This window comes from Amblyraja radiata, chromosome 5 (genome assembly GCF_010909765.2).
Source record: "Amblyraja radiata isolate CabotCenter1 chromosome 5, sAmbRad1.1.pri, whole genome shotgun sequence".
Taxonomy (NCBI): domain Eukaryota; kingdom Metazoa; phylum Chordata; class Chondrichthyes; order Rajiformes; family Rajidae; genus Amblyraja; species Amblyraja radiata.
In genome coordinates, this window is record NC_045960.1 from 50,263,833 (window position 1) to 50,289,360 (window position 25,528).

The 25,528-nt window shown below is 41.5% G+C and overlaps 1 protein-coding gene across 2 annotated transcripts in view; it reads right to left on the reverse strand.

The window, feature by feature from the left end:
- The window catches only part of tbc1d32 (TBC1 domain family member 32), a 150,212-nt gene that overhangs the window by 26,382 nt on the left and 98,302 nt on the right, over window positions 1-25,528 (reverse strand). For both annotated transcript variants that reach the window (XM_033021187.1, XM_033021186.1), the window contains 5 exons: window positions 21,440-21,533; window positions 20,635-20,751; window positions 17,742-17,819; window positions 4,282-4,351; window positions 3,416-3,531 (listed from right to left, as the gene is read on the reverse strand). In XM_033021187.1, the coding sequence (XP_032877078.1) occupies window positions 3,416-3,531; window positions 4,282-4,351; window positions 17,742-17,819; window positions 20,635-20,751; window positions 21,440-21,533 (475 nt within the window). The remainder of the gene's footprint in view (window positions 1-3,415; window positions 3,532-4,281; window positions 4,352-17,741; window positions 17,820-20,634; window positions 20,752-21,439; window positions 21,534-25,528) is intronic.

The window sequence follows — 25,528 nt, forward strand, 5'->3', positions numbered from 1 at the left end:
GTAGTTCTACAGTGACAGACCAGTAAATAACTTGCCATGCCAGTCCCCGCTGTGGTAGTTGTAGAAAATACTAGACTAAGTGGGACCCGTTGGGTCCCAGCATCACACAGGAGGACTGGTCATCCAACGCAATATTCCACCTCTCCACCAATTCTAATATTGGTGGCCAGTTGGGGGGGGGGGGGGCTTTCTGGAGCGCTAGTATGGGTGTTATGGGCTGAAGGGACTGGTTTCCAGAGGGCTAGTATGCAAATTGAGCGCCAAATGGATTCTTGGGCTGGCGTCTCAGTCAATCAAGTCTGTTGTGCTGGCAACTCACTCACTCACGGCTGGTGGGCAGGTAGTTGACTCGCGGCTAATCCTTGAAATTCTATTTCAAGCAGGGTATAAGGCCACCAAATTCAAGTGCAGTTTCTTACCACTTCTAGCAGGGTGCAAGGCCACCAAATTCAAGTGCAGTTTCATACCATTTGAAGTAGGGTGCAAAGCCACTAAAGACAGCGAGTTGTGACCTCTCCCTCCTCCATCTTGCAGAGACTGAGCCACACCCACATTTCCGGGTTTTATAACCCCCCCCCCCCGGAAAAGGTGTGGCTTTCAAGGAGTGATTGACAGGAGAGAGATTCTCAACATTTAAAAAAAAACTAATAACACTTTTATTTTTCATTGATGGGAAGAATTCTCTGCATCTGCTCAGCCGAGGGGCACTGAGTAAGATGGCCAAAAATCACAGCCATAACTGATAGCGTTTTATCTAAAATCAATATACAGTGCAAACAGGAAGTAAGTGCATTTACAGTAGTGCCTTTTAACTTCAAGCCAAAGCACCCAAGAAACCATTTGCAGTAAGTAGTGCCTTTCAACTTCAAAGCTCCCAAGCCACCATTTGCAGTAAGTGGTGTCTTTCAACTTCAAGCCAATGCACCCACGCCCCCATTTGCAGTAAGTAATGCATTTTAACTTCAAGCCATTGCACCCAAGCCACCATCTGCAGTAAGAATTGCCTTTCAACTTCAAGCCACACCCAAGCCACCATTTGCAGTAAGTACTGTCTTTCAACTGCAAGCAAAGCACCCAAGCCACCATTTGCAGTAAGTAGTGTCTTACAACTTCATGCCACCATTTGCAGTAAGTAGTGCCTTTCAACTTCAAGCCACAATTTGCAGTAAGTAGTGCCTTTCAACTTCAAGCCACACCCAAGCCACCATTAGCAGTAAGAGGTGCCTTTCAACTTCAAGTCAAAGCTCCCAACCCACCATTTGCAGTAAGTAGTGCCTTTCAACTTCATGCCACCATTTGCAGTGCCTTTCAAATTAATGCCAAAGCACCCAAGCCACCATTTGCAGTAAGTAGTGCCTTTCAACTTCAAACCACAATTTGCAGTAAGTAGTGCCTTTCTACTTCAAGCCAATGCACCCACGCCCCCATTTGCAGTAAGTAATGCATTTTAACTTCAAGCCATTGCACCCAAGCCACCATTTGCAGTAAGTAGTGCCTTTCAACTTCAAGCCACACCCAAGCCACCATTTGCAGTAAGTAGTGCCTTTCAACTTCAAGCCAAAGCAACCAAGCCACCATTTGCAGTAAGTAGTGCCTTTCAACTTCAAGCCAAAGCAACCAAGCCACCATTTGCAGGTAGTGCCTTTCAACTTCAAGTCAAAGCTCCCAAGCCACCATTTGCAGTAAGTAGTGCCTTTCAACTTCAAGCCAAAGCAACCAAGCCACCATTTGCTGTAATAGTGCCTTTCAACTTCAAACCAAAGCTCCCAAGCCACCATTTGCAGTAAGTAGTGCCTTTCAACTTCATGCCACCATTTGCAGTAAGTAATGCCTTTCAACTTCAAGCCACACCCAAGCTTTAGAACCAATGGACATTTTTTGAAAGCTTTGGAACCCATAGAGACACCTTTTGCAAGCTTTTGAACCCATAGAGACACTTTTTGCAAGCTTTAGAACCAATAGACACTTTTTGCTAGCTTTAGAACCAATAGACATTTTTTGCAAGCTTTAGAACCAATAGACATGTTTTTGCTAGCTTTAGAACCAATAGACATTTTTTTGCAAGCTTTAGAACCAATAGAGACACATTTTGCAAGCTTTAGAACCAATAGATTTTTTTTGCAAGCTTTAGAACCAATAGACTTTTTTTGCAAGCTTTAGAACCAACAGACACATTTTGCAAGCTTTAGAACCAATAGACATTTTTTTGCAAACTTTAGAACCAATAGACATTTTTTTGCAAGCTTTAGAACCAATAGACATTTTTTTTGCAAGCTTTAGAACCAATAGACATTTTTTGTAAGTTTTAGAACCAATAGAGACATCTTTTGCAAGCTTTAGAACCAATAGACATTTTTTTTGCAAGCTTTAGAACCAATAGACACATTTTGCAAGCATTTTAGAACCACTAAGGGCACTTACATTTGAGTTGACATGTGTTCAGTGTTATTCACAGCTCAGAGAAACGTGACCCTCTGCCTTCCTCCAGCTTGCAGACACTGATTCAGGCACTCCACTTCCTGGTTTTATAGTCCCTCCCCCCTGCCGCCAGCGGGGGCAGCAGAGAGAATGGGGAATTGTATAAAAACATTAATATCTCTGTCATTTTTAATCAACGGGAAAAATCCTCGGCACACATGCGGCTGAGGGGGGCTCTGAGCAAGGTGGCCAAAAATGACGGCAGTAGGTGCCGGCGTTCTCTCGGAAATCGCAGCACAGATCGCCAAAACCGGTCAAGAACAGAGTTTTAGTAATATAGAAGAAGAAGACAAGAACAGTTATGGAAATAAATGAGTAGGTCCTTCAGCAAAAATAAATTGGTAAGTTGCTCTTCCTGTAGGAAGTCTTCTTGTCAGAACTGAAGTTCTCATGAGAAATCTCCAGCTGGAATACTAATTTATCATTTATGTTAATAATAAGTTGACAGTGAGAGGATCATGTCTTAAGTTAATTTACCAGGCACACTTCCTTAATATTCTTAAAATCCATGTCAAGTCAACTCCCAGTTTTCTTTCTGGAAATAGCAACCCCAATCTGTTCAATTTACAATTCCAGAATTCTTGGGGCTTCAATTTTATTTTTTACCACTATGTGTGCCACAAACTATAACACAATCCATTTGAGAATGACATCCAAAAATTAAACACAAGTTCAGAAACTCACCACAAATCTTAATGTTATAGTTGTGAAACTGTAGTTGATGAATTATGAACCTGACTATATTATCAAAACATAAATTAATAATAATGTGATAAAGAAGTTGGTGGGAATGAAAAACATGGAAATAGCTATTTGGGAATTCATTGTAATCAAATCTGTACTCCATGTGTAGCTTACAATAACAAATACAAGCATATTGTTTTGAATAAGAATTAAGTGTTCAAATCATGAAATATTAAATCACACAGAAGGATACAAAGTGAAGAGCCTAGGGCAACTTGCTGCTGTTTCAAAAATCTATCACAGTGCATCAGTAAAACTGCAAGTTCCTCATCAGCATCAGTCTTTAGTACCCCAAGGAATCTTCCATATCTACGAGAAAGATTTTAAATATAACCAGTTATAAGAGCATTCTCTAGACATTGGTATTTAACATATGCTAGTATAATTTTCCGAGCAAATAAACATCTTAAAGTTGAAGTACCACAACAATATATTGGAATTGGTCATTGATTAAAATTATCAAACGGAAATGCACTGGGCACAATAGAGAAAAATTTGTTAAAAGGTTTTATACAGAATCATATATGAAGCAAACATTTGTTTTTGTAACAACATTAGTGCCACCTAATGTGAAGGAAAGCAAATTGCAGCAACACACCCAAACAAAATTGGAGTAAAAGCTCTGTCCCACTGTACGAGTTCATTCAAGAGCTCTCCCGAGTTTAAAAAAAAAACAAACTCGTGGAAGCACATAGAATGAACGTAGTGGGTACGTCGGAGCTCGGGGACGTCTCTTAGCGGTTCGTAACACTAACGGCAGGTACTTGGGAAACGCGGTAAGCTCGGGAAGACTTGTGAAGATTTTTCAACATGTTGAAAAATGTCCACGAGAACCCAGAGTACCTGCGAGCGGCCATTACCGTAAATCTCCGAGTTCGAATCAGGGCAAAACTCGGGAGAACTCCTGAATGAACTCGTACAGTGGGACAGGGCTATTACTTGCAACTATTTACATTTTCCCAAACTCAAAATTAAATATTTTGAGTACTTCTGCTTAATTTTAATGCATACAAAAATGTTTAGAATCCTACCCATAGATGTACATAAACTGTAAAATACCTGACAACCATCTTTATTCCAAGCTGCTGAATAGGCGAAAGACTGAGATGCTTGACACCATCATCAGTTGCTGTAAAAACAACAGAAGAAATATTGTACCTAATAATCAGATGGAAGTCATTCATATCCATTTTAAAAGCCAAACACAAATAGGGAAAGAAAGCAACGATATTAGTTAAATGAAATATAATGCCCATAACATACTGTACTTTCTTTACATGCTCTTTTATTTTTTAAAGATTTGTTGTACGATGGAAAGTATTACTGTATGAGTGTAGTGAGCAAAAGGATTGGAAACAATTACACAGTTCTGTCAAATATTAGATGCAGCTACAATGGACTCAATGCCCAATTCGATGATGTAAGAGGATACAGTATATTAGGCTGAAATATATTGGATCCAATTTGCTGTCTGTGGTGCCTGCCCACCTACACTAATATGCCCCAGGTAATGAAAGCTGATTGAACTGACCTTCCATTATCCAAGAATTCTCATATGAAATGAAACACTTCACATCTTTGTAATCAAACATTTTAAAACAGTTCAAATAGTCCCAAATGTTGAATAAATAATGAAAGAATACCCAATATAATTAATTAAGAACAACTTAAAGTGATAGGAATGAATAAAAAAAACACATATATAAAGTGTAAAGTAAAGTTTACAAAAAACAAAAATATAAAGTTCAGCTTGCCAGCAAAAAAATAAAGCCAGTAGTTCTCGAAAGATACTGGCCCAATTTCAAAAGATTTGGGTTTAGCTTTAGGTTTATTATTGTCATGTGTACGAAGGTACAGTGAAAAGTTTTGTTTGCATACTATTCAATCTGATTAGATAATAATCTGAAGAATGGTCTCGAACTGAAACGTCACCCATTCCTTCTCTCCAGAGATGCTGCCTGTCCCGCTGAGTTACTCCAGCTTTTTGTGTCTATCTTCGGTTTAAACCAGCATCTGCAGTTTCTTTTAACACAGATTAGATAATACTATACATAAATACAATCAGTAAAATGGCCAATGTGGCAAAAACCTTTGAGATCACCCTATCTACCTGCGACTCCACCTTCTCAACTCTAGATCCCTCTGCTCTGTAACACTCCAGTGTTAGACTTCCCAAAATACAACCTCACATTTCTCTGTGTTAAAATCCATCAATCCAACAATGAAATGGCAGATGAGTTGAACAGGCACTTTGGATCCGTCTTCACTAAGGAGGACACAAACAATCTTCCTGATGTACTAGTGGCCAGAGGATCTGGAGTGACGGAAGAACTGAAGGAAGTCCACATTAGGCAGGAAGTGGTGTTGGGTAAACTGATGGGACTGAAGGCTGATAAATCCCCAGGGCCTGATGGTCTGCATACAAGGGCACTTAAGGAAGTGGCTCTAGAAATTGTGGACGCATTGGTGATCATTTTCCAATGTTCTATATATTCAGGATCAGTTCCTGTGGATTGGAGGGTAGCTAATATTATCCCACTTTTTAAGAAAGGCGGAAAGAAAAAACAGGGAATTATAGACCAGTTAGCGTGACATCGGTGGTGGGGAAGTTGCTGGAGTCAATAATATAAGATGAAATAGCAGCACATTTGGATAGCAGTAACAGGATCGGTCCGATTCAGCATGGATTTATGAAGGGGAAATCATGCTTGACTAATCTTCGGGAATTTGTTGAGAATGTAATTAGGAAAATGAACAAGGGAGAGCAAGTGGATGTAGTGTCCCTGGACTTTCAGAAAGCATTTGATAAGGTCCCATATAGGAGATTAGTGGGCAAAATTAGGGCACATGGTATTGGGGGTAGAGTGCTGACATGGATAGAAAATTGGTTGGCAGATAGGAAATCAAGAGGAGGGATGAATGGGTCCCTTTCAGAATGGCAGGCAGTGACTAACGGGGTGCCACAAGGCTCGGTGCTGGGACCGCAGCTATTTACAATATACATCAATGATTTAGATGATGGGATTACAAGGAACATTAGCAAATTTGCAGATGACACAAAGCTGGGTGACAGTGTGAACAGTGAGGATGCTCTGAGAATGCAGGATGACTTGGACAGGTTAGGTGAGTGGGCAGATGCATGGCTGATGTGGTTTAATGTGGATAAATGTGAGGTTATCCACTTTGGTAGCAAAAACAGGAAGGCAGATTATTATCTAAATGGTGCCAAGTTTGGAAAATAGGAAGTACAACGGGATCCGGGGGTCCTTGTTCATCAGTCAATGAAAGTAAGCATGCAGGTACAGCGGGCAAGAGGAAAGCGAATGGCATGTTGGCCTTCATAACAAGAGTTGAGTATAGGAGCAAAGAGGTCTTTCTGCAATTGTACAGGGCCCTAGTGAGACCACACCTGGAGTATTGTGTGCAGTTTTGATCTCCAAATTTGAGGAAGGACATTCTTGCTATTGAGGGAGTACAGCGTAGGTTCACAAGGTTAATTCCCGGGATGGCGGGACTGTCATATGCTGAAAGAATGGAGCGGCTGGGTTTGTATACTCTGGAATTTAGAAGGATGCGAGGATATCCTATTGAAACATATATGATTATTAAGGGTTTGGACACGCTAGAGGCAGAAAACATGTTCCCGATGTTTGGGGGAGACCAGAACCAGGGCCACAGTTGAAGAAAAGGGGTAAGCCATTTAGAACGGAGATGAGGAAACACTTTTTCACACAGAGAGTTGTGAGTCTGTGTAATTCTCTGCCTCAGAGGGCAGTGGAGGCCAGCTCTCTGAATACTTTCAAGAGAGAGCTAGATAGGTCTCTTGAAGATAATGGAGTCAGGGGATATGGGGAGAAGGCAGGAACGGCGTACTGATTGTGGATGATCAGCCATGATCACATTGAATGGCGGTGCTGCTCGAAGGGCCGAATGGCCTACACCTGCACATATTGTCTATTGTCTAATCATTCCACAGCCCACCTGGCCATCCGATCAAGATCCTGCTGAAATTTTCACAAATCTTCATTCTCATTATCTGCAATACCACACACTTTTGTATTAACTTCAATCTTACTAATCTTGCCATGGACGTTCTCATCCAAATCATTGATATAGATGACTAGCAGTAATGGGCCCAGCACCAAACCTTGAGGCACACCACTAGTCACAGGCCTCCAGTCCGAGAAGCAACTTTCCACTTTCCAGCAACTTCTATCCATCGAAGGGCCAAATGGCCTACTCCTGCACCTATTGTCTATTGTCTAGTCAAGTCAAGTCAAGTTTATTTGTCACATACACATACGAGATGTGCAGTGAAATGAAAGTGGCAATGCTCGCGGACCTTTGTGCAAAAGACAAACAACCAAACAAACTATAAACACAATCATAACACACATATTCTTTTACATAATAAATAATGGAAGGAAAAACGTTCAGTAGAGTTAGTCTCTGATGAGATAGGCGTTTACAGTCCGAATGGCCTCTGGGAAGAAACTCCTTCTCAACCTCTCCGTTCTCACCATATGGCAATGGAGGCGTTTGCCTGACTGTAGCAGCTGGAACAGTCCGTTGCAGCGGTGGAAGGGGTCTCTCATGATATTGTTGGCTCTGGAGTTGCACCTCCTGATGTATAGTTCCTGCAGGGGGGCAAGTGAAGTTCCCATAGTACGTTCGGCCGAACTCACTACTCTCTGCAGAGCCTTCTTGTCCTTGGCAGAGCAATTCCCAAACCAGATGGTAATGTTCCCGGACAAGATGCTTTCCACCGCCGCTGCGTAGAAGCACTGGAGGATCCTCGGAGACACTCTGAATTTCCTCAATTGCCTGAGGTGGTAAAGGCGCTGCCTTGCCTTACTCACGAGTGCTGAGGCGTGTGATGCCCATGTCATATCCTCGGAGATGTGGACTCCCAGATATTTAAAACAGTTCACCCTATCCACAGGATCCCCATTTATCCTCAATGGAGTGTACGTCCTCGGATGATGTGCCCTCCTAAAGTCCATGATCAGCTCCTTCGTTTTTTTGATGTTCAAGAGGAGGCTGTTATCCTGGCACCAGAGTGCTAGACCAGCCACCTCCTCCCGGTAGGCCTTCTCGTCGTTGTCTGAGATCAGGCCCACCACCACAGTGTCATCAGCAAACTTAATTATTGAGTTGGAGCTGAACCTAGCCACACAGTCATGTGTGTACAGGGAGTACAATAGGGGGCTGAGGACGCAACCCTGGGGCGATCCTGTGCTCAGGGTGAGGGACTTCGATGTATTCTTCAGCCAATGTATTCGATGTATTCTAAGCCAATTTTCTATCCATTCAGCTACCTCTCCTTGGATTCCATGCAATCTAACCTTCCAGAGCAGCCTACCACATGGAATCTTGTCAAATGTTTTGCTGAAGTTGATAGACTTCAGTGTGGAAAAGTGCAATGTCATCCACTGTGGATGTAAAATACATCAGAAACATCCTAAATCTAGGAACTGTAAAATCACCAATTGAGGAACTGTGGAATCACAATACGTATGAGAAATGTACATATATCAGTAAAGGCAAGTGAGTAAATAAGAAAAATATGATTTAAAACTTTTATGGAATGCTATTTATCTTCATTTGTAGTGTGTGAATTACAAACTGCAATTTTATAAAGTCCTGCTAAGATCTCATATGAAAGTAATGCATTTAATTGATAGGATATACTGGTCTTGCAGCAAGTTCCACAGAATGATACCAGGTTATCAGTCTGAAGAAGGGTTTTGTTCCTTCGCTCCAAAGATGCTGTCTCACCCGCTGAGTTTCTCTAGCATTTTTGTCTACCAGATGATAAAGTTCATTTGTGAGGGCATATTCCATAGCCCTTGTTTATATTCCCCTGTATACAGGATCAAACATGAAATTACTGAAAAAGATAAGATGACTATGGAATTTTGATGATACTGAAACCATTTTCATTGGTGGGCAATACAAAATAGAGATTGTAATCTTAAAATCCTAGCTAATATGTTCAGGGTTCTATACAAATTAAAAGCAGTAGTAGGCTATTCAGCCTTTCAAGCCTATTTTGATATTTAAAAAGTTCTGATTGTAACACAACTCTGCACTCTTGTGTATCTACAGTAATGGGCCTGTCCCACTTAGGCGACTACAGGAGACTATGCGGTCGCCACATGGACGCCACATGTTGCTGGGGAGTCACATTCATGGTCGTGAGTTGTTCCCGCATTCTCGGAACTAGTCACGACTTCATTCCGGAACTAGTCAAGACCAGAATGAAGCCGCCATGGAGAGTAGCGAGAATTCTCGTGCTGTAGGTGCAGTGGTATTGAGTTGCCAGGAGGTCGAAGGTTGTCATAGGTTGTCGTAGGTTGTTGCCGGTGCAAATCATTGGCTCATTGGGAAAAAAACCGTAAACAGTTTTCAGAACCAAGGATAACCGACTGGTAATGTTAATGTCTGCCAAGCATCACAGCCGTGTATATCTGGCTTCTTAAAAGTTGTCTCCACTCATTCTCCCCACTCTCTCTTTTAAAGGACTTGCGTGACCCTTCCCGTACACTGTGCTTTCACTGTCTTAATTACAGTGCAAACCTTCCTGTTCATTGTGGAGTGTGTCTATATCACATTGGCTTTGCACCGTGTGAATTTCACTCAGACAGCGCTCCCCCCGCTTGCCCTGTCCCTGCCTGCATAACTGGCTGGTGAAGGGGGGGGGGGGAGGGGGGTGTGTGTGTGTGTGTGTGTGTGTGTGTGTGTGTGTGTGTGTGTGTGTGTGTGTGTGTGTGTGTGTGTGTGTGTGTGTTTTCCTCTCTGACAGTCGCCGATTTTTCAGCGACCTGCTACGACTTGACAGTTGCCTGAAAAATCGCCGAAGTGGGACAGGCACATAACCTTTCACCCACTGACATATCAAGTATCACCTGCTACATTAACATTATTCAAATACCTTGGATCAATTGTCTTTTTAGGAAGAGAGTTCCAAAGACTTACAGAAAAAGAAAAACAAATGTTTGCTTTAAAATGGCAATTCTTAATTTTAAACAATGCATCTTAGTCTAGATTCGCTCACAATAGGAAATATACTCTACATGTCTATCTTGTAAAGATCCCTTGGGATCATAGACACAAAAAGCTGGAGTAAAGGGCCTGTCCCACTTGGGTGTCATTTGCGCGTCATTTACGCGACATCATTTACGCGTCATGCCGCTTGCATGGCGCGTGGTGAGGCGTGGTGGCGTAGGCAGTGATGTGCGGTCGTGTGATGCGCCCCAGGATTTGGGGATTCACAAAATCTTCGCGCACCATCTGTGTGGCGCAAATGACGCCCAAGTGGGACAGGGCCTTAACTCAGCGTGACAGGCAGCATCTCTGGAGAGAAGGAATGAGTGATGTTTCGGGTCGAGATTCTTCTTCAGACTATTAGGGATAAGGGAAACGAGAGAAATAGATGGTGATGTGGAGAGATAAAGAACATTGAATGCACAGAGAGGGAGCAGCGAGGGAGGATATTACAGAACTCTCATTGGAGAGAGGAAGAGAACTTTTTCAAACATACCTTGAGGAGATTTCACAGTGGAGCAGACAAAATGTGTAAGAGGAACTGCAGATGCTGGTTTAAACCGAAGATAGACACAAAAAGCTGGAGTAACTCAGCGGGACAGGCAGCATCTCTGGAGAGAAGGAATGGGTGACATTTCGGATCAAGACCCTTCTACCACCAGGTTAGGGACAAGGGAAACGAGAGATATAGACATTGATGTGGAGAGATAAAGAACAATGAATGCACAGAGGAGCAGCGAGAGAGGATGTTGTCGAACTCTTGTCAGCGGAACACAAGGGGTTAGTGGGACATAGAGGGATAGCAGGACATGGGACATAGAGGGATAGCGGGACATAGAGGGCTAGCGAGACAGAGGGATAGCGCGACGTACGATATGATTGAACTTTATTTATCCCAAGAGGGAAATTGATCTCCCTACAGTCGTAAAAACCCCAAAATATATGAAACATGCAATTAAAGTGATGAGCAGAAAGTCTTGGGGATGTGCAAAGATTGAGGAGATGGGGTGGGGGGCCGGGGGGAGTCAGTCTCAGTCTACCCCATGACAGAAGGGGGAGGAGTTGTAAAGTTTCATAGCCACAGGGAAGGATCTCCTGTCATGCATCTTGGTGGAACCAGTTTTTTGCTGAAGGTACTCCTCAGGATGACCAGTGTGTCACGGAGGGGTTGAGCTGTATTGCCCAGGATGCTCCGCAGTCTGAGGAGCATCCCCCCCCTCAAGACTACCTCCCAATAAACCAACTCCACCTGCAGGATGGAGCCAGCCTTCCTGATGAGTTTGTTGATCCTATTGGCGTCCGTAGCCTTTGCCCTGCTGCCCCAGCACACGGCAGTGAAGAAGATGGCACTGGCTACCACCAATTGGTAGAAGATCTGCAGCATCTTATTGCAGACGTTGAAGGAGTGGAGCTGTCTCAAAAATTACAGATGACTCTGTCATAGAGGGATAGCGGGACATAGAGGGATAGCGGTATAGTACAGAACAGAAATGAGCCCTTCGGCCCACAATCTTCGTGTCGAACATGATGCCAAGTTAAACTGATCTCATCTGTCTGCACATGCTCCATATATTCTATCCATTACTTTTCTGTGTGGCTATCTAAAAGCCTCTTAAATGTCATGGAGTGAGGAAAACTGCATGCAATACTCCAAATACGATCTAGTAAAAGCCTCAAAAGAGCTGCTTGATAGATGAATAGCGGGACAGAGATGAATAGTGGGACAAAGATGAATAAGGAATTAATGTAGGTTAATGGGATTAGTATTGGTTTGCATAGATGCAGTGGGCTGAAGAGACCACTTAAAGCTGAGGCAACAAAGGAGCTTTTCAAAGCTATATAATTGAAGAATATATGGACTTGATGGTCTGCATCCCAGGGTCCTCAGGGAGGTGGCTCTAGAAATAGTGGATGCATTGGTGATCATTTTCCAATGTTCAATAGATTCAGGATCAGTTCTTGTGGGTTGGAGGATAGCTAATGTTATCCCACTTTTCAAGAAAGGAGCGAGAGAGAAAACGGGGAATTACAGACCAGTTAACCTGACTTCGGTGGTGGGAAAGATGCTGGAGTCAATTATTAAAGAGGTAATAATGGGGCATTTGGATAGCAGTAAAATGATTAGTCCAAGTCAACATGGATTTATGAAAGGGAAATCATGCTTGACTAATCTTCTGGAATTTTTTGAGGATGTGACAAGTAAAATGGACGAAGGGGTGCCAGTGGATGTAGTGTATCTAGACTTTCAGAAAGCCTTTGATAAGGTCCCGCACGGGAGACTGGTGACTACAATTAGAGCACATGGTATTGGGGCTAGGGTGATGACATGGATAGAAAATTGGTAGGCAGACCGGAAGCAAAGAGTAGGAGTGAACGGGTCCTTTTCAGAATGGCAGGCAGTGGCGAGTGGAGTGCCGCAAGGCTCGGTGTTGGGGCCGCAACTGTTTACCATATATATTAATGATTTGGAAGAGGGAATTAGGAGCAACACTAGCAAGTTTGTGGATGACACAAAACTGGATGGCAGTGTGAGCTGTGAAGAGGATGTTAGGAGGTTGCAGGGTGACCTGGACAGGTTGAGTGAGTGGGCAGAGGCGTGGCAGATGCAGATAAATGTGAGGTTATCCACTTTGGCAGCAAAAACAAAGGGGCAGATTATTATCTTAATGGGGTTAGGTTAGATAAGGGGGAGGTGCAGCGAGACCTGAGCGTCCTTGTACACCGGTCACTGAAAAGTTGGCTTACAGGTACAGCAGGCAGTGAAGAAAGCTAATGGAATGTTGGCCTTCATTACAAGAGAATTTCAGTATAGGAGTAAAGAGGTTCTTCTGCAGTTGTACAGGGCTCTGGTGAGACCACATCTGGAGTATTGTGTACAGTTTTGGTCTCCTAATTTGAGGAAGGACATCCTTGTTGTTGAGGCAGTGCAGCGTAGGTTCACGAGATTGATCCCTGGGATGGCGGGACTGTCATATGAGGAAAGATTGATAAGACTACGCTTGTATTCACTGGAGTGTAGAAGGATGAGGGGGATCTTATAGAAACGTATAAAATTATAATAGGACTGGACAAGCTAGATGCAGCAAAAATGGTCCCAATGTTGGGCGAGTCCAGAACCAGGGGCCACAGTCTTAGAGTAAAGGGGAGATCATTTAAGACTGAGGTGAGAAAAAACTTTTTCACCCAGAGAGTTGTGAATTTGTGGAATTTCCTGCCACAGAGGGCAGTGGAGGCCAGGTCACTGGATGGATTTAAGAGAGAGTTAGATAGAGCTCTAGGGGCTAGTGGAGTTAAGGGATATGGGGAGAAGGCAGGCACGGGTTATTGATAGGGGACGATCAGCCATGATCACAATGAATGGCGGTGCTGGCTCGAAAGGTCGAATGGCCTCCTCCTGCACCTATTTTCTATGTTTCTATGAGGCATTTGTTTGAACTTGAGCAGATAGGATGTGCAGATAGGACTTCGGAATTCATTAGCAGTTGTATCATCAATGAAGATAAGTGAGCCAGTACCTTCAGCAACCATACATGCTCAGGCCATGACACCCCCACCACCATGTTTCACAGATGCTTTGGATCTTGGCAGTTCCTTCTCTCCTCCATACTTTGCTCTCATCTGTCCACAAGACCTTTTTCCAGAACTGTGGTTCCCCTGTTAAGTACTTCTTGGCAAACTGTAACCCGGCCATCCTATTTATGCAGTTAACCAGTGGTTTGCATCTTGCAGTGGAGCCTCTGTATTTCTGTTCATGATGTCTTCTGCGGACAGTGGTCATTGACAAATCCACACATGACTCCTGAAGAGTGTTTCTGATCTGTCGGACAGGTGTTTGTGGGTTTTCCTTTATTATAGAAAGAATTGTTTTGTCATCAGCTATGGAGGTCTTCCTTGGCATGCTAGTCCCTTTGTGATTAGTAAGCTCACCAGTGCTCTCTTTCTTCTTAATAATGTTCCAAACAGTTGATTTTGATAAGCCTAAGGTTTGGCTGATATCTCTAAAGGGCCTGTCCCACGAGCATGCGACTGCATGCGGCAAGCTCGACCAAACCAGAAGCGGGGGCCGCGCGGGGGTCGAGTGATCCCCGTATAGGGCCTGTCCCACCAGCATGCGACTGCATGCAGCGAGCGCAACCAAACCGGAAGCGGGGGCCGCACGGAGGTCGAGTGATCCCGTACGAGTTGACGTGAAGTTCGAGCGAAGGAGTACGGCGTCAAGACGCTGCGTACGGCGTCGAGACGCTGCGCACGCCCGTTGAGATGGTGCGTAAGGCCTCAATACCCTTTAATAAAATCTGACAATGTGCACTTTAACCAGCATGTGATATTTTTTATTACAAATCTCAAATTGTGGAGTACAGAGACAAATAAATAAATTATGGGTCTTTGTCCCAAACATTATGGAGGGCACTATATTACCTTAGCATGTTACACAAGTTTTTTTTAAATTTTGCACAATATTCATTGACCTTATAAAATGCCTTCTGGAAATCTAAGTATAATACATCTACACTTCATAATTCAAAGCATTAATTTTGCACACAAAGAACAGGGCAATCTGAATGTTTCTAACTCAAAAATACTGTTGAGTTAATTGAAACTTTGGTAGATTTGTTCCTTGTGCACTTAGTAGACTCGGTGTTGTTGTGAGTGTTATTCTCCGTAAAACATTAAATTATTGTTAAAATTTGTAAACACACAAAAATTAGAGCCTTAATGTTTTACTCAGGACCAAATATTTTACTACGATTAAAACAAGCAAAATGAAAACACACTTCATTGAGATTATTTTGTTTATCTATTCTGGTCAGAATTGAAGAAAAAGATTTGTGTCAACTGAAACTGAATTTGTAGAGATGGGAATGGAGACTGAATTGTCATTCTTGGAAGGAAGCCAATCTTTTCTTTTCATTATGTTTTTACTTCTTGCCTCATAGATCAAAGGACAAACAATCAGGCTTCCATATCAACTCTACATGCAGCCACCGCTTTCAAAAAGGTAATTTTGCTTTCATGAACAAAAATCCAATAGTAAACGAAACTCACTTTGCTTTTAGCGACATGGATTTTGAACAGTAATAAATGAGTGGTGTTGAAATGCATTCCCCTCCTCACATAGAATTTATTTGGGAGGTGAATTTTTTAGATCAATAAACTGAGTAGAGTTAGTGAAGTATGAAGCATGATAATTTTAAAAACTGGGAACCTAACAGCAAGGTCATAATCCTATCAATGAAAGGCAACTTCCCAATTATTTCTGTCCAGACCAATCTAAATAACAATCTCGCTAAAACCACTAATTTAGCAATTAATTATGATGCAGATATAGCTACAAGGAACTGTATGTTAATTTTATTCAGGATCCTTTCATATGGCAAATAAGAAACTCTTGATTTCATCATATTGAGATGAATTCAAAATCACAACTAAAAAATGAAAGTACAACATGTTGATCAATAGTGCTAAATTCCTGAATTTGCATCTAAATTATATTTTAAAAGGTTGGACTTCTGTAAAAGTACACATAAGCAGTGTTCCACACAGTGCAGTCACCAATTTATTCGCATTAGTCTGGATTCTGTTTTTAAATGAATCAATCCCTGCATATAGCAACATATATTTTAGCTCATTTTTGTTCGGCAAATGCACGATCTATGGTTGAATTTGAACTTTATGTTGTTTTGTTAAAATCACGCATATGATAAACCTAATGAAATTGTCTCATGTTCTTCAGAACAAAAACACCACATTTTGGCTACCTATTGCTCTTTCTGAAATGCTTCTAGTGAAAAAATCATTTAATTCTCATAATTATCACAAATTCAGCAAAGAATATAAAAATGCATTTCCCCCTTTCAACAGAAAAATGTAAACATTTTTCATCAATATTAGCACTCATATGCATTGCTTCTAGCCTTTTCATGGTTAAATCTTTCTCATTGAGAATCTAAAGGGCCTGTCCCACGATGCGAGTTCACCCAAGAGCTCTCCCGAGTTTAAAAATAAATCAAACTCGTGGTAAGTACGTAGAATGTATGTAGCGGGTACGTCGGAGCTCGTGGATGTCTCGTAGCGGCTCGAAATGCTAACGGCAGGTACTCAGGAAACGCGGAAACTCGTGAAGTTTTTTCAACAGTGTGAAAAATTTCCAAGACTAAACAAATACTCGTGATGAGGTACCACAAGTTTGATTTTTTTTTTAACTCGGGAGAACTCATGGGTGAACTCACATCGTGGGACAGGCCCTTTAATTCACGTTAGTTTATGAAAAATGTTTCATATTGATACATTCATTATCACACCGCATTTTGAGATTTGCTAACGGGCTTGACGAAAATTTACATAATGCAATACTAGTTTTGATAACTTCATATTACTTTTCTTTTTTGCCAATTTTCACCCCACTCATGTCTCACAATGTCATTAACACTTTGGGAAAGTTTAATTATATTATATTAGTTGTATCTAAAGCCTTGCACATAAGGCCACTTTTTATCTGTGAACTTTGCTGATGTGGTATCAGGTTACTTGGAAGCAAGAGGCCTACACCTCCTGCTGGGGTTTATGTTTATTTCCTCCTCTTTGGAGGAGTTGAGGCCTACATAGCTCAGCTCTTCACAACTAAGATCGCTCAGCATGAGGAGAGGCACAGTGGCGCAACGGTACAGTTGCCTCACAGCGCCAGAGTCCCGGGTTCGATCTTGTACATTGTCTTTATACATTCTCCTTGTGACCATGTGGGTTTTCTCCAGGAGTTCAGATTTCCTCTCAAGACATACAAAACACTCCAAAAACATAATTGTAAAGTCTTCTCTCTACCCTATCCAGCTTAATGGTATCCTTCCTTTAGCAGGGTGACCAAAACTGCACACAATACTCCAAGGTGCAGCCTCACAAATGTCTTTGTACAACTGGAACATAACTTCCCAATTTCTCTATGGTCTCGGAGAATGTCCGTAGCGGTTCCGTAGGAGTTCGTGGATGTCTCGTAGCAGCTCGTACGAGTAACGGTAGGTACTCGGGAAATCCGTCAAACTTGTGACGCTTTTTCAACACTGTGAAAAATGTCCACGTGTAAAAAAATACTCGTGATGAAAAAAATTGTTACTTTTTACTCGTACGAGCTGCTACGAGACATCAACGAACTCATACGGACCCGCTACGGACATTCTCCGAGTTCGAATCAGGGGAAAACCCTTGAATTACCTCGTACGGTGGGACAGGCCTTTTAGAAGGGTGAGATAGATCAGCCATGATTGAATGGCGGAGTAGACTTGATAGGCTGAATGGCCAAATTCTACTCCTATCAGTTACGATCTTATGATCAAACAAATCCCTAATTACCATTCCCAAAAATATTTCAGAAAAAAAGTATTTTAAATATTTTGCAGCAATTCTATCATTGAAAAATAACCTTTACAAAAACCCAATAACGTATTTCCAATCATAGATAAGGGAAAGTAATAACTCACCTTTGTATGGCCTGAAAAAACACTCAGATGGGTTATTAGCGAGAAATTCAACAACGTTCTCCAGCAATTCAACGAGTGCTTAAGTTTGAAGAAATAAACAATGTTAATAGACAATAAAGTAAACTTGTGAAAATCAAAAATAATTGCAGATGTTGTATCTGAAACAAAATGACAATGCTGGAAATACACGGCAGGTGAGGCAGCATCTAAGGGAAGAAAAATCTGATTTAATGCTTCTAGTTAAAAACTCTTTGTCAGAATAGTCTTCAAATTATTATTTAACCAGAACAAAAAATGATTATTTCCCCCCCAATTTGCAGCATTCTGTAGGCTATAAAATAAATCAAATCTTGCCTTCAACTACTTCCAAAGAAGACGATCTTTATAGAAAATAGCAATGGAGATTTGTGAAAATCTATTCAACTGATGATATGCAAACTAGCTGATGAATCACCCTAGCATGTTTTCATTTCTTTAAAATGACTGCCAATGGTTCAGAAATTCAGTACAGTTTAGTGCCATAAAACTTGTGATCTGTTCTTGAGAAATTATTTGTTTAAAACTTTAACTGGGTGTGGATTTTCAAATATGGGGAAGCAGATTGATTTAATGTTGCTATCTCAAATAATAACCTGGAAAATATATTCTGTAATTTATATTTTAGGTTTATCACTGCTGTAATTTATTTTCAAGCTTTGAAAGTTTAGTTTAGTTTAGAGATACAGCGCGGAAACGGACCCATTGGACCACCGAGTCCGCACCGACCAGCGATCCTCGCATGCTTACACTATTCTACACACACTAGGGACAATTTTACATTTATAACAAGCCAATTAAGCTACAAAACCTGTATGTCTTTGGAATGTTGGAGGAAACTGAAGATCTCGGAGAAAACCCACGGGGAGAGCGTACAAACACCCGTAGACAAGTGCCCGTAGTTGGGATTGAACCCAGGTCTACTGGCACTTAAGCACTATAAAGCCCCTGTCCCACTTACGTGTCCTTGGCACGCTAATTACGCGACCTCGTGGTCGCGTTGAGGCGCGACGGTCCCGCAAAGGCCGCTCGCGGCTTCATGCGCCCGCACAGCCGTCTGGAGCGCGTGACATCATTTGAAGATGACACAAAAAGTTGGAGTAACTCAGCAGGACCGGCAGCATCTCTGGAGAGAAGGAATGGATGACGTTTCATGTCGAGACGCTTCTTCAGTCTGAAAGAAGGGTCTTGACCGGAAACGTCACCCATTGCCTCTCTCCAGGGATGCTGCCGACCCCGCTGAGTTACTCCAGCATTTTGTATCTATCTTCAATTTTCTTGGCCTCGCTCTGGGAGTAGAAGTGGTGGCGGATCCAGATCCGCAATGGCCGTGAGCCCCAGGCCGACCTCGGCGATCGTTTGCCTGCTTCTGCTGCTATTGGAGGTGAGACGTTGCGTCGCGCCAGGGTCTTGGGCCTGTCCCACTTTTGCCATCAGTTACGCGACAGGCCGTTGGTGCGCGAAGATTTCGTTCGGTACAAAATTTCGGAGCGCCGCGCGATACCGCGCACAACTCCATACCCCTCCATGCTTCTCAGCGGGACCGGCACCGCGCGGCCACATGATGCCCGTGCGCCTCAACGCGACGACGAGGTCGCGTAATTTGCATGCCAAGGACACGTAAGTGGGACAGGGCCTTAAGGCTGCAACTCTACTGCTGCACCACTAAATAAGTTTGTTCAACAAAATTGTGAAATATCTGCATCATTTTTGTTTTTAAGAGGCAGAATACTGCCAGATTGATAATTTCTAACAATACATTTTACAGAATGTGGGTGAGGCAGATTTATTACCCATTTCTAATCACTCTTAAAAAGTTGGTGAATGACCTTTTGAACCACTGAAGTCTAGTGCCTATCGTTTTTGCAAAAAATGAATAGGATGTTATAAAAAAGCTTAATTTTCCATTGATTTGGCAAGCCATCAATGGAAGGTTCGGCTGTTTTGGTCTTAAAATCCTTTTGGTCTTAAAATCTCAGCTTACTTGGAAGAGGCCTCAAGGGCCAGTCTTCTGCTGGGAAGCCAGCTTCCAGCTGATTGATAAGATCCAGTGCTGCCTTGCTCCCAGTTTACTTTGTATCAAAGCTGACATTGAGATTGAAGGTTTGTGTGTAGGTCTCTCATTGCAAACATAAAAATCATCCGAACATTTTAAAACAAGAAATATAGTTCAAATACTCTGTCGGAAAAAACCCCCAAAACAAATAAATACATTTCAATGATACCAATTGAAATAAAGTATGTAGGAAGGAACTGCAGTTGCTGGTTTAAACCGAAGATAGACACAAAATGCTGGAGTAACTCAGGGGGATAGGCAACATCTCTGGAAAGAAAGAATGAATGGGTGACAGGTCTGAAGAAGGGTCTGAACCCGAAATGCCACCCATTCCTCCTCTCCAGAGATTCTGCCTGTTCCACTGAGTTATTCCAGCACTTTGTGTCTATCTCCAATTGAAATAAACACCTTTCCATCTGATTCTTCCAAGTGTAATCAATGGGGTTGCTGCATTTTGCCAGGTTAAACAGACAAATCTGCAGCAGAAACACTGAGAAATCGGCAGATGTTTGTACACTTGAATTCAAGAAGCATTAGAGGGTGAGTGCAGGTACCCCACAATCAACAATCAGCTGTACCTAAATTCAGGTTTTCCAGCATCACTCGGGTATCCTGAACTTTCATTCAGTTACATCGTTAAAATCAACATGGGATGCAATCAATTTAAAGCAAAATATCCATTCCATTGTTGAAAAAAATTGCAAGTTTAAAGTTCCCATTAAATAATAGAAATGCTTTTGCCATTTCATGCTGAATCAATGCTTGTCCAAAAATATATTTATAATAAACGTGAAAACTTACTGTTTCCTTTAATGATTTCAGTTTTGATTGTCATATTTTTACGGAACTGCTTCTTACAGCACTCTAACCAGTCTGGCTGTTTCTCTGAAATTTTCAGTAACTTGATAACTTCATTATCTAAATAATAATAAAATTTGTTATGTTATGTTGCATATTACCTTTTTTTTTATAAAAAGGAAATCAGTGTATTCAATTGTTTGCAGCAGAATAGGGAATAGTGAAAAGAATTTGCATTTACACAATATTGTTCATAGATTCTTCGAAATAGCTCATATGGACACAAGACAACAGCCTCAGGAAAAGGCAGAACAAGGAAACTTACCATAGCTTTGTGTGATAAATCTTAGTCTTATGTAGGAGAACTAAAATCAGAAAATGTCAGACCTTTCCAACATTCAGTTCCACAAAAGGAGAAATGTTGTCTTTAATATACTATACTTGTCTATACTTGTCTTTAAAAAATACGATTCATTATACTCTTTGAAAAGTGTCAGACGAAAACCATTTTGAATCAGCAAAATATGTGGATACAACAGCTTATTACCCGACAAACATCATCTCTAGCTGATTTTGCATTTTGAATCCTGCCCCAAAACATAAGAACTTTATAGGATTTCTTAATTTTCATGAGACAAATGTGATCAAGCACATTCTTTCTGGCTGTAGTGATGTACACAAACTGATCCTTTATTTTAATAACATGAAATGCTTCTGTAGGAACGAATGTCACATTCAATTTTTAAGTGCGCAACAACCTATTTTTATGACTATAAAACAAAGAACTTACTCATTTATTAATGTTTACCTTGTTTTAGTACAACATTTTTCAATGGGTCTTGCAAATAACACTTTGGTACAGGGTAAGAGGAAAATAGCGGCCAAGGATATGGGTCATTACCCTAGGGTAGAAAAGTACAAAATTAAAGTGGAAAAAACAGATTTAAAGTAATATTTTCCCATCATTCTTTTATTGACTTTAATTTCAGCATTTTAGGTCTGTTAGGTTTTCAAAGTTCCCCATTTTCCCACTTAAGAAAATGAATTCCAATCCAAAGCCATTAAATTATAAAGCAATACAGAATAATAGATATCTTTCTTCTGTCTCTACCAACATAACTATCCATGAAAGCACCATTCTTGTACTGCGCTGATGTCTATGCATTAGGTGATGAAGCCCTAAGGGGAAAAAAGTGTATTTTCAGTAGGATTACTAATATTATTCCACATCAGTAATTTCCACATCCTTTGTGTAAACTTGACAGCTAATATGGACATATAGCCTTACAAAGAAAATGCTCTAACAAATATTACACCCTATGCATACTAATGAGGATCATCACATATAGATCTTAGTTGTTCATCAGGCTGCATTTGGCCCCAGAAAATCCAGACAGGAAAATAAAAACGAATGTTTATGTTATAAATCAATGAATTTATATCGTTGGTATTAATTTAGAGGCTCAAAATGATTTAATATTTTTCAATAAATTGAATGGTTGTAAATTGTTAAGATTGACCATTAATTATTTCCGTAATAAGATCAAACTACACCCTCAACGGATCTTCTAGTGTAAATATCTAGTGTAAGCGTTGCTTGCTGCATTACAGGCTTAGATACTGGAAATAGTAATGTTATGTAGATGAAGGATTAACACAACATTGTTTTGGTAATTGCAATGAAAGCACTGAATAAACTTTGAATAATAATTCAAAGTTTACGCCACAGTAGGAAACCAGTTGGCATATTGTATTTATCAGCACTGCATCAATCAAAAGTTAATTCCGCGTAATCCTCACATTCCTGTAGTGGATATTAACTCAGAAACAGAGCTGAAGCCTTGGCTCAGATATCAGCCCACCATGCTCACATTGTTTAAAGGAACAATCAAAAAGGCAGACAAATTTGGGGAGAATTTACCAACTATGCAATTTTGGTGGCACCGTGTGCAAAAAACCTAAATCAATGAATTTAATTTTGAGACTCCAAACTTTCCCAACTTAATGCTGTTTTATTTAATGAAACATGCAATTGTTTAAATAAGTTGGAACCAATCTGAATGTAACAATGTATTAATTAATCTCTAACTTAAAATAGTAATTACCCAAATATATTTGCATTTGCTTCAAAATAATTAATAAACGGGAATATTACTGACAAGGTGCCCATTCATAATATAACCAGCATGTAAAAGATGGTCAATAATTATAATATTTAAATGAGACAAGAAAGATGATTCAAGAAAGACTGGAGAGAGAAGGCCAGCTAGCATTTATCATTGACAATACTATAACATTTTAATAGGAAACTACCAATGAGACATATTAAACCATATTAGACATTAAGCTGTGTGTTCGCATCATTCTTCAGCGAGAGATTATTGTGCGGCCTTGACGTTGTCTTTGGAAAGGGAAATGTTTCATCTGTGGTTGCATTTCCTGCTGTGGCTGGCTAGACCTATCGTTGACAGGCGTTAAGGTAATCAAGGTGCAATCAAAATGATCATTTGAAAGAGTAGAAGAAATAAAACAAAAATATTAGGATTTATTTATTAAATATGTCGATATTTAAAATGAAATTATAATAGTCAAGAAGAGCCAATAAGCTCTTGCGAAAGAGAAGTTATGTTTGACAAATGTGTCAGCATTCTGAGATTATATTTAGGAGTAGGGCCTATAAAGGGAATCAATTGGTAGCTGGATTCCAAAAGATGTTCAAGAGGGTGCTAGATAAAAGTAACCATATGGATAGAGGATTGACTAATCAACTGAAAGTTTGGATAAATAGGTCATTTTGGAGGAATACCACATTGATTAGTGCTCATGTTTCAACTACTTAAGGGCCTGTCCCACCAGCATACGAATGCATGTGTCTAGCGCGACCAAATGTGGTCGCTTGAGGCGTACGGCCTCGCGGGGCTGGTCCCACTTCGATCGCTGGAGGCGTATGGAGTTGTGTGGGGCTGGTCCTGACATTGTGCGGGGCTCCGAAAATCTTGCACTGTCCGAAACTCCCGCGCACTAACGGCCTGTCGGCCCGCAGGCACACTGAGGGCGTACGCAGAGTCTCGACGTCGTACGCAGCGTCTTGATGTCGTACGCAGCATCTTGACAGCGTATGTCTAGCGCGTGGCGTTGCGCGATGACGTCACCGCCCGGCGTGCCGTTGCACGATGACGTCACCACCCGGCGTGCCGTTGCGTGATGACGTCACCGCCCGACGCCATGCGACGTCCAAATTCAGTCGGCCCGCCTCCTGCCGAGCTGATTGGTGAGTATGACCTAAATTACGTCACGCGCGAACTTTGCGCATACTTAACGTGAACTCCGCTTCCGTTTGGTCGCGCTAGACGCATGCAATCGTATCATCAATCAATCAAGAAATTAGAGGAAAGGATTGGTTATACAGAAGCAAAACAGAGGAAAGCAATTATGACATGAAGAAAATACAAAGAGATGTAGATGACTGAAGTGGATAGCAAAAATGGCAGATCAATTATGGGTATCTGGAAATTCTCTCAGATGCAACACAGGAAGTCACAATGAAAATACAGCAAGCATTTTGAGTAGAAAATATAATATTGGAACAAAAAAACATTATAGCCAGCATCAAGGAGTACAAAATAAAAGAGAAGTACTTAGGATCCGTCTTCACTAAGAAGGACACAAACAATCTTCCTGATGTACTAGCGGCCAGAGGATCTGGGGTGACGGAGGAACTGAAGAAAATCCACATTAGGCAGGAAATGGTGTTGGGTAGACTGATGGGACTGAAGGCTGATAAATCCCCAGGGCCTGATGGTCTGCATCCCTGGGTACTTAAGGAAGTTGCTCTTGAAATCGTGGACGCATTGATGATAATTTCCCAATGTTCTATAGTTTCAGGATTCAGGATCAGTTCCTGTGGATTCCAGAACCAGGGGCCACAGTCTTAGAATAAAGGGGAGGTCATTTAAGACAGGTGAGAAAAAAAAATTTCACCCAGAGAGTTGTGAATTTATGGAATTCCCTGCCACAGAGGACAGTGGAGGCCAAGTCACTAGATGGATTTAAGAGAGAGTTAGATAGAGCTCTAGGGTCTAGTGAAGTCAAGGGATATGGGGAGAAGGCAGGCACGGGTTATTGATAGGGGACGATCAGCCATGATCACAATGAATGGCGGTGCTGGCTCGAAGGGCCGAATGGCCTCCTCCAGCACATATTTTCTATGTTTCTATGATTGGAGGGTAGCTAATGTTATCCCACCTTTTAAGAAAGGCGGGAGAGAGAAAACAGGGAATTATAGACCAGTTAGCCTGACATTGGTGGTGCGGAAGATGTAGAAGACAATCATAAAAGATGAAATAGCGGCACATTTGGATAGCAATAACAGGATCGGTCCGAGTCAGCATGGAATTACGAAGGGGAAATCATGCTTGACTAATCATCTGGATTTTTTTTAGGATGTAACGAGGAAAATGGACAAGGGCGAGCCAGTGGATGTAGTGTACCTGGACTTTCAGAAAGCATTTGGTAAGGTCCCACATAGGAGATTAGTGGGCAAAATTAGGGCACATGGTATTGGGGGTAGAGTGCTGACATGGATAGAAAATTGGTTGGCAGGCAGGAATCAAAGAGTAGGGATTAACGGGTCCCTTTCAGAATAGCAGGCAGTGACTAGTGGGGTACCGCAAGGCTCGGTGCTTGGGACTGCAGTATACAATTTACAATATACATCAATGGTTTAGATGAAGGGATTCAAAGTAACATTAGCAAATTTGCAGATGACACAAAGCTGGGTGGCAGTGCGAACTGTGAGGAGGATGCTATGAGAATGTAGGGTGACTTGGACAGATTGGGTAAGTGGGCAAATGCATGGCAGATGCAGTTTAATGTGGATAATTGGCATAGTATTATC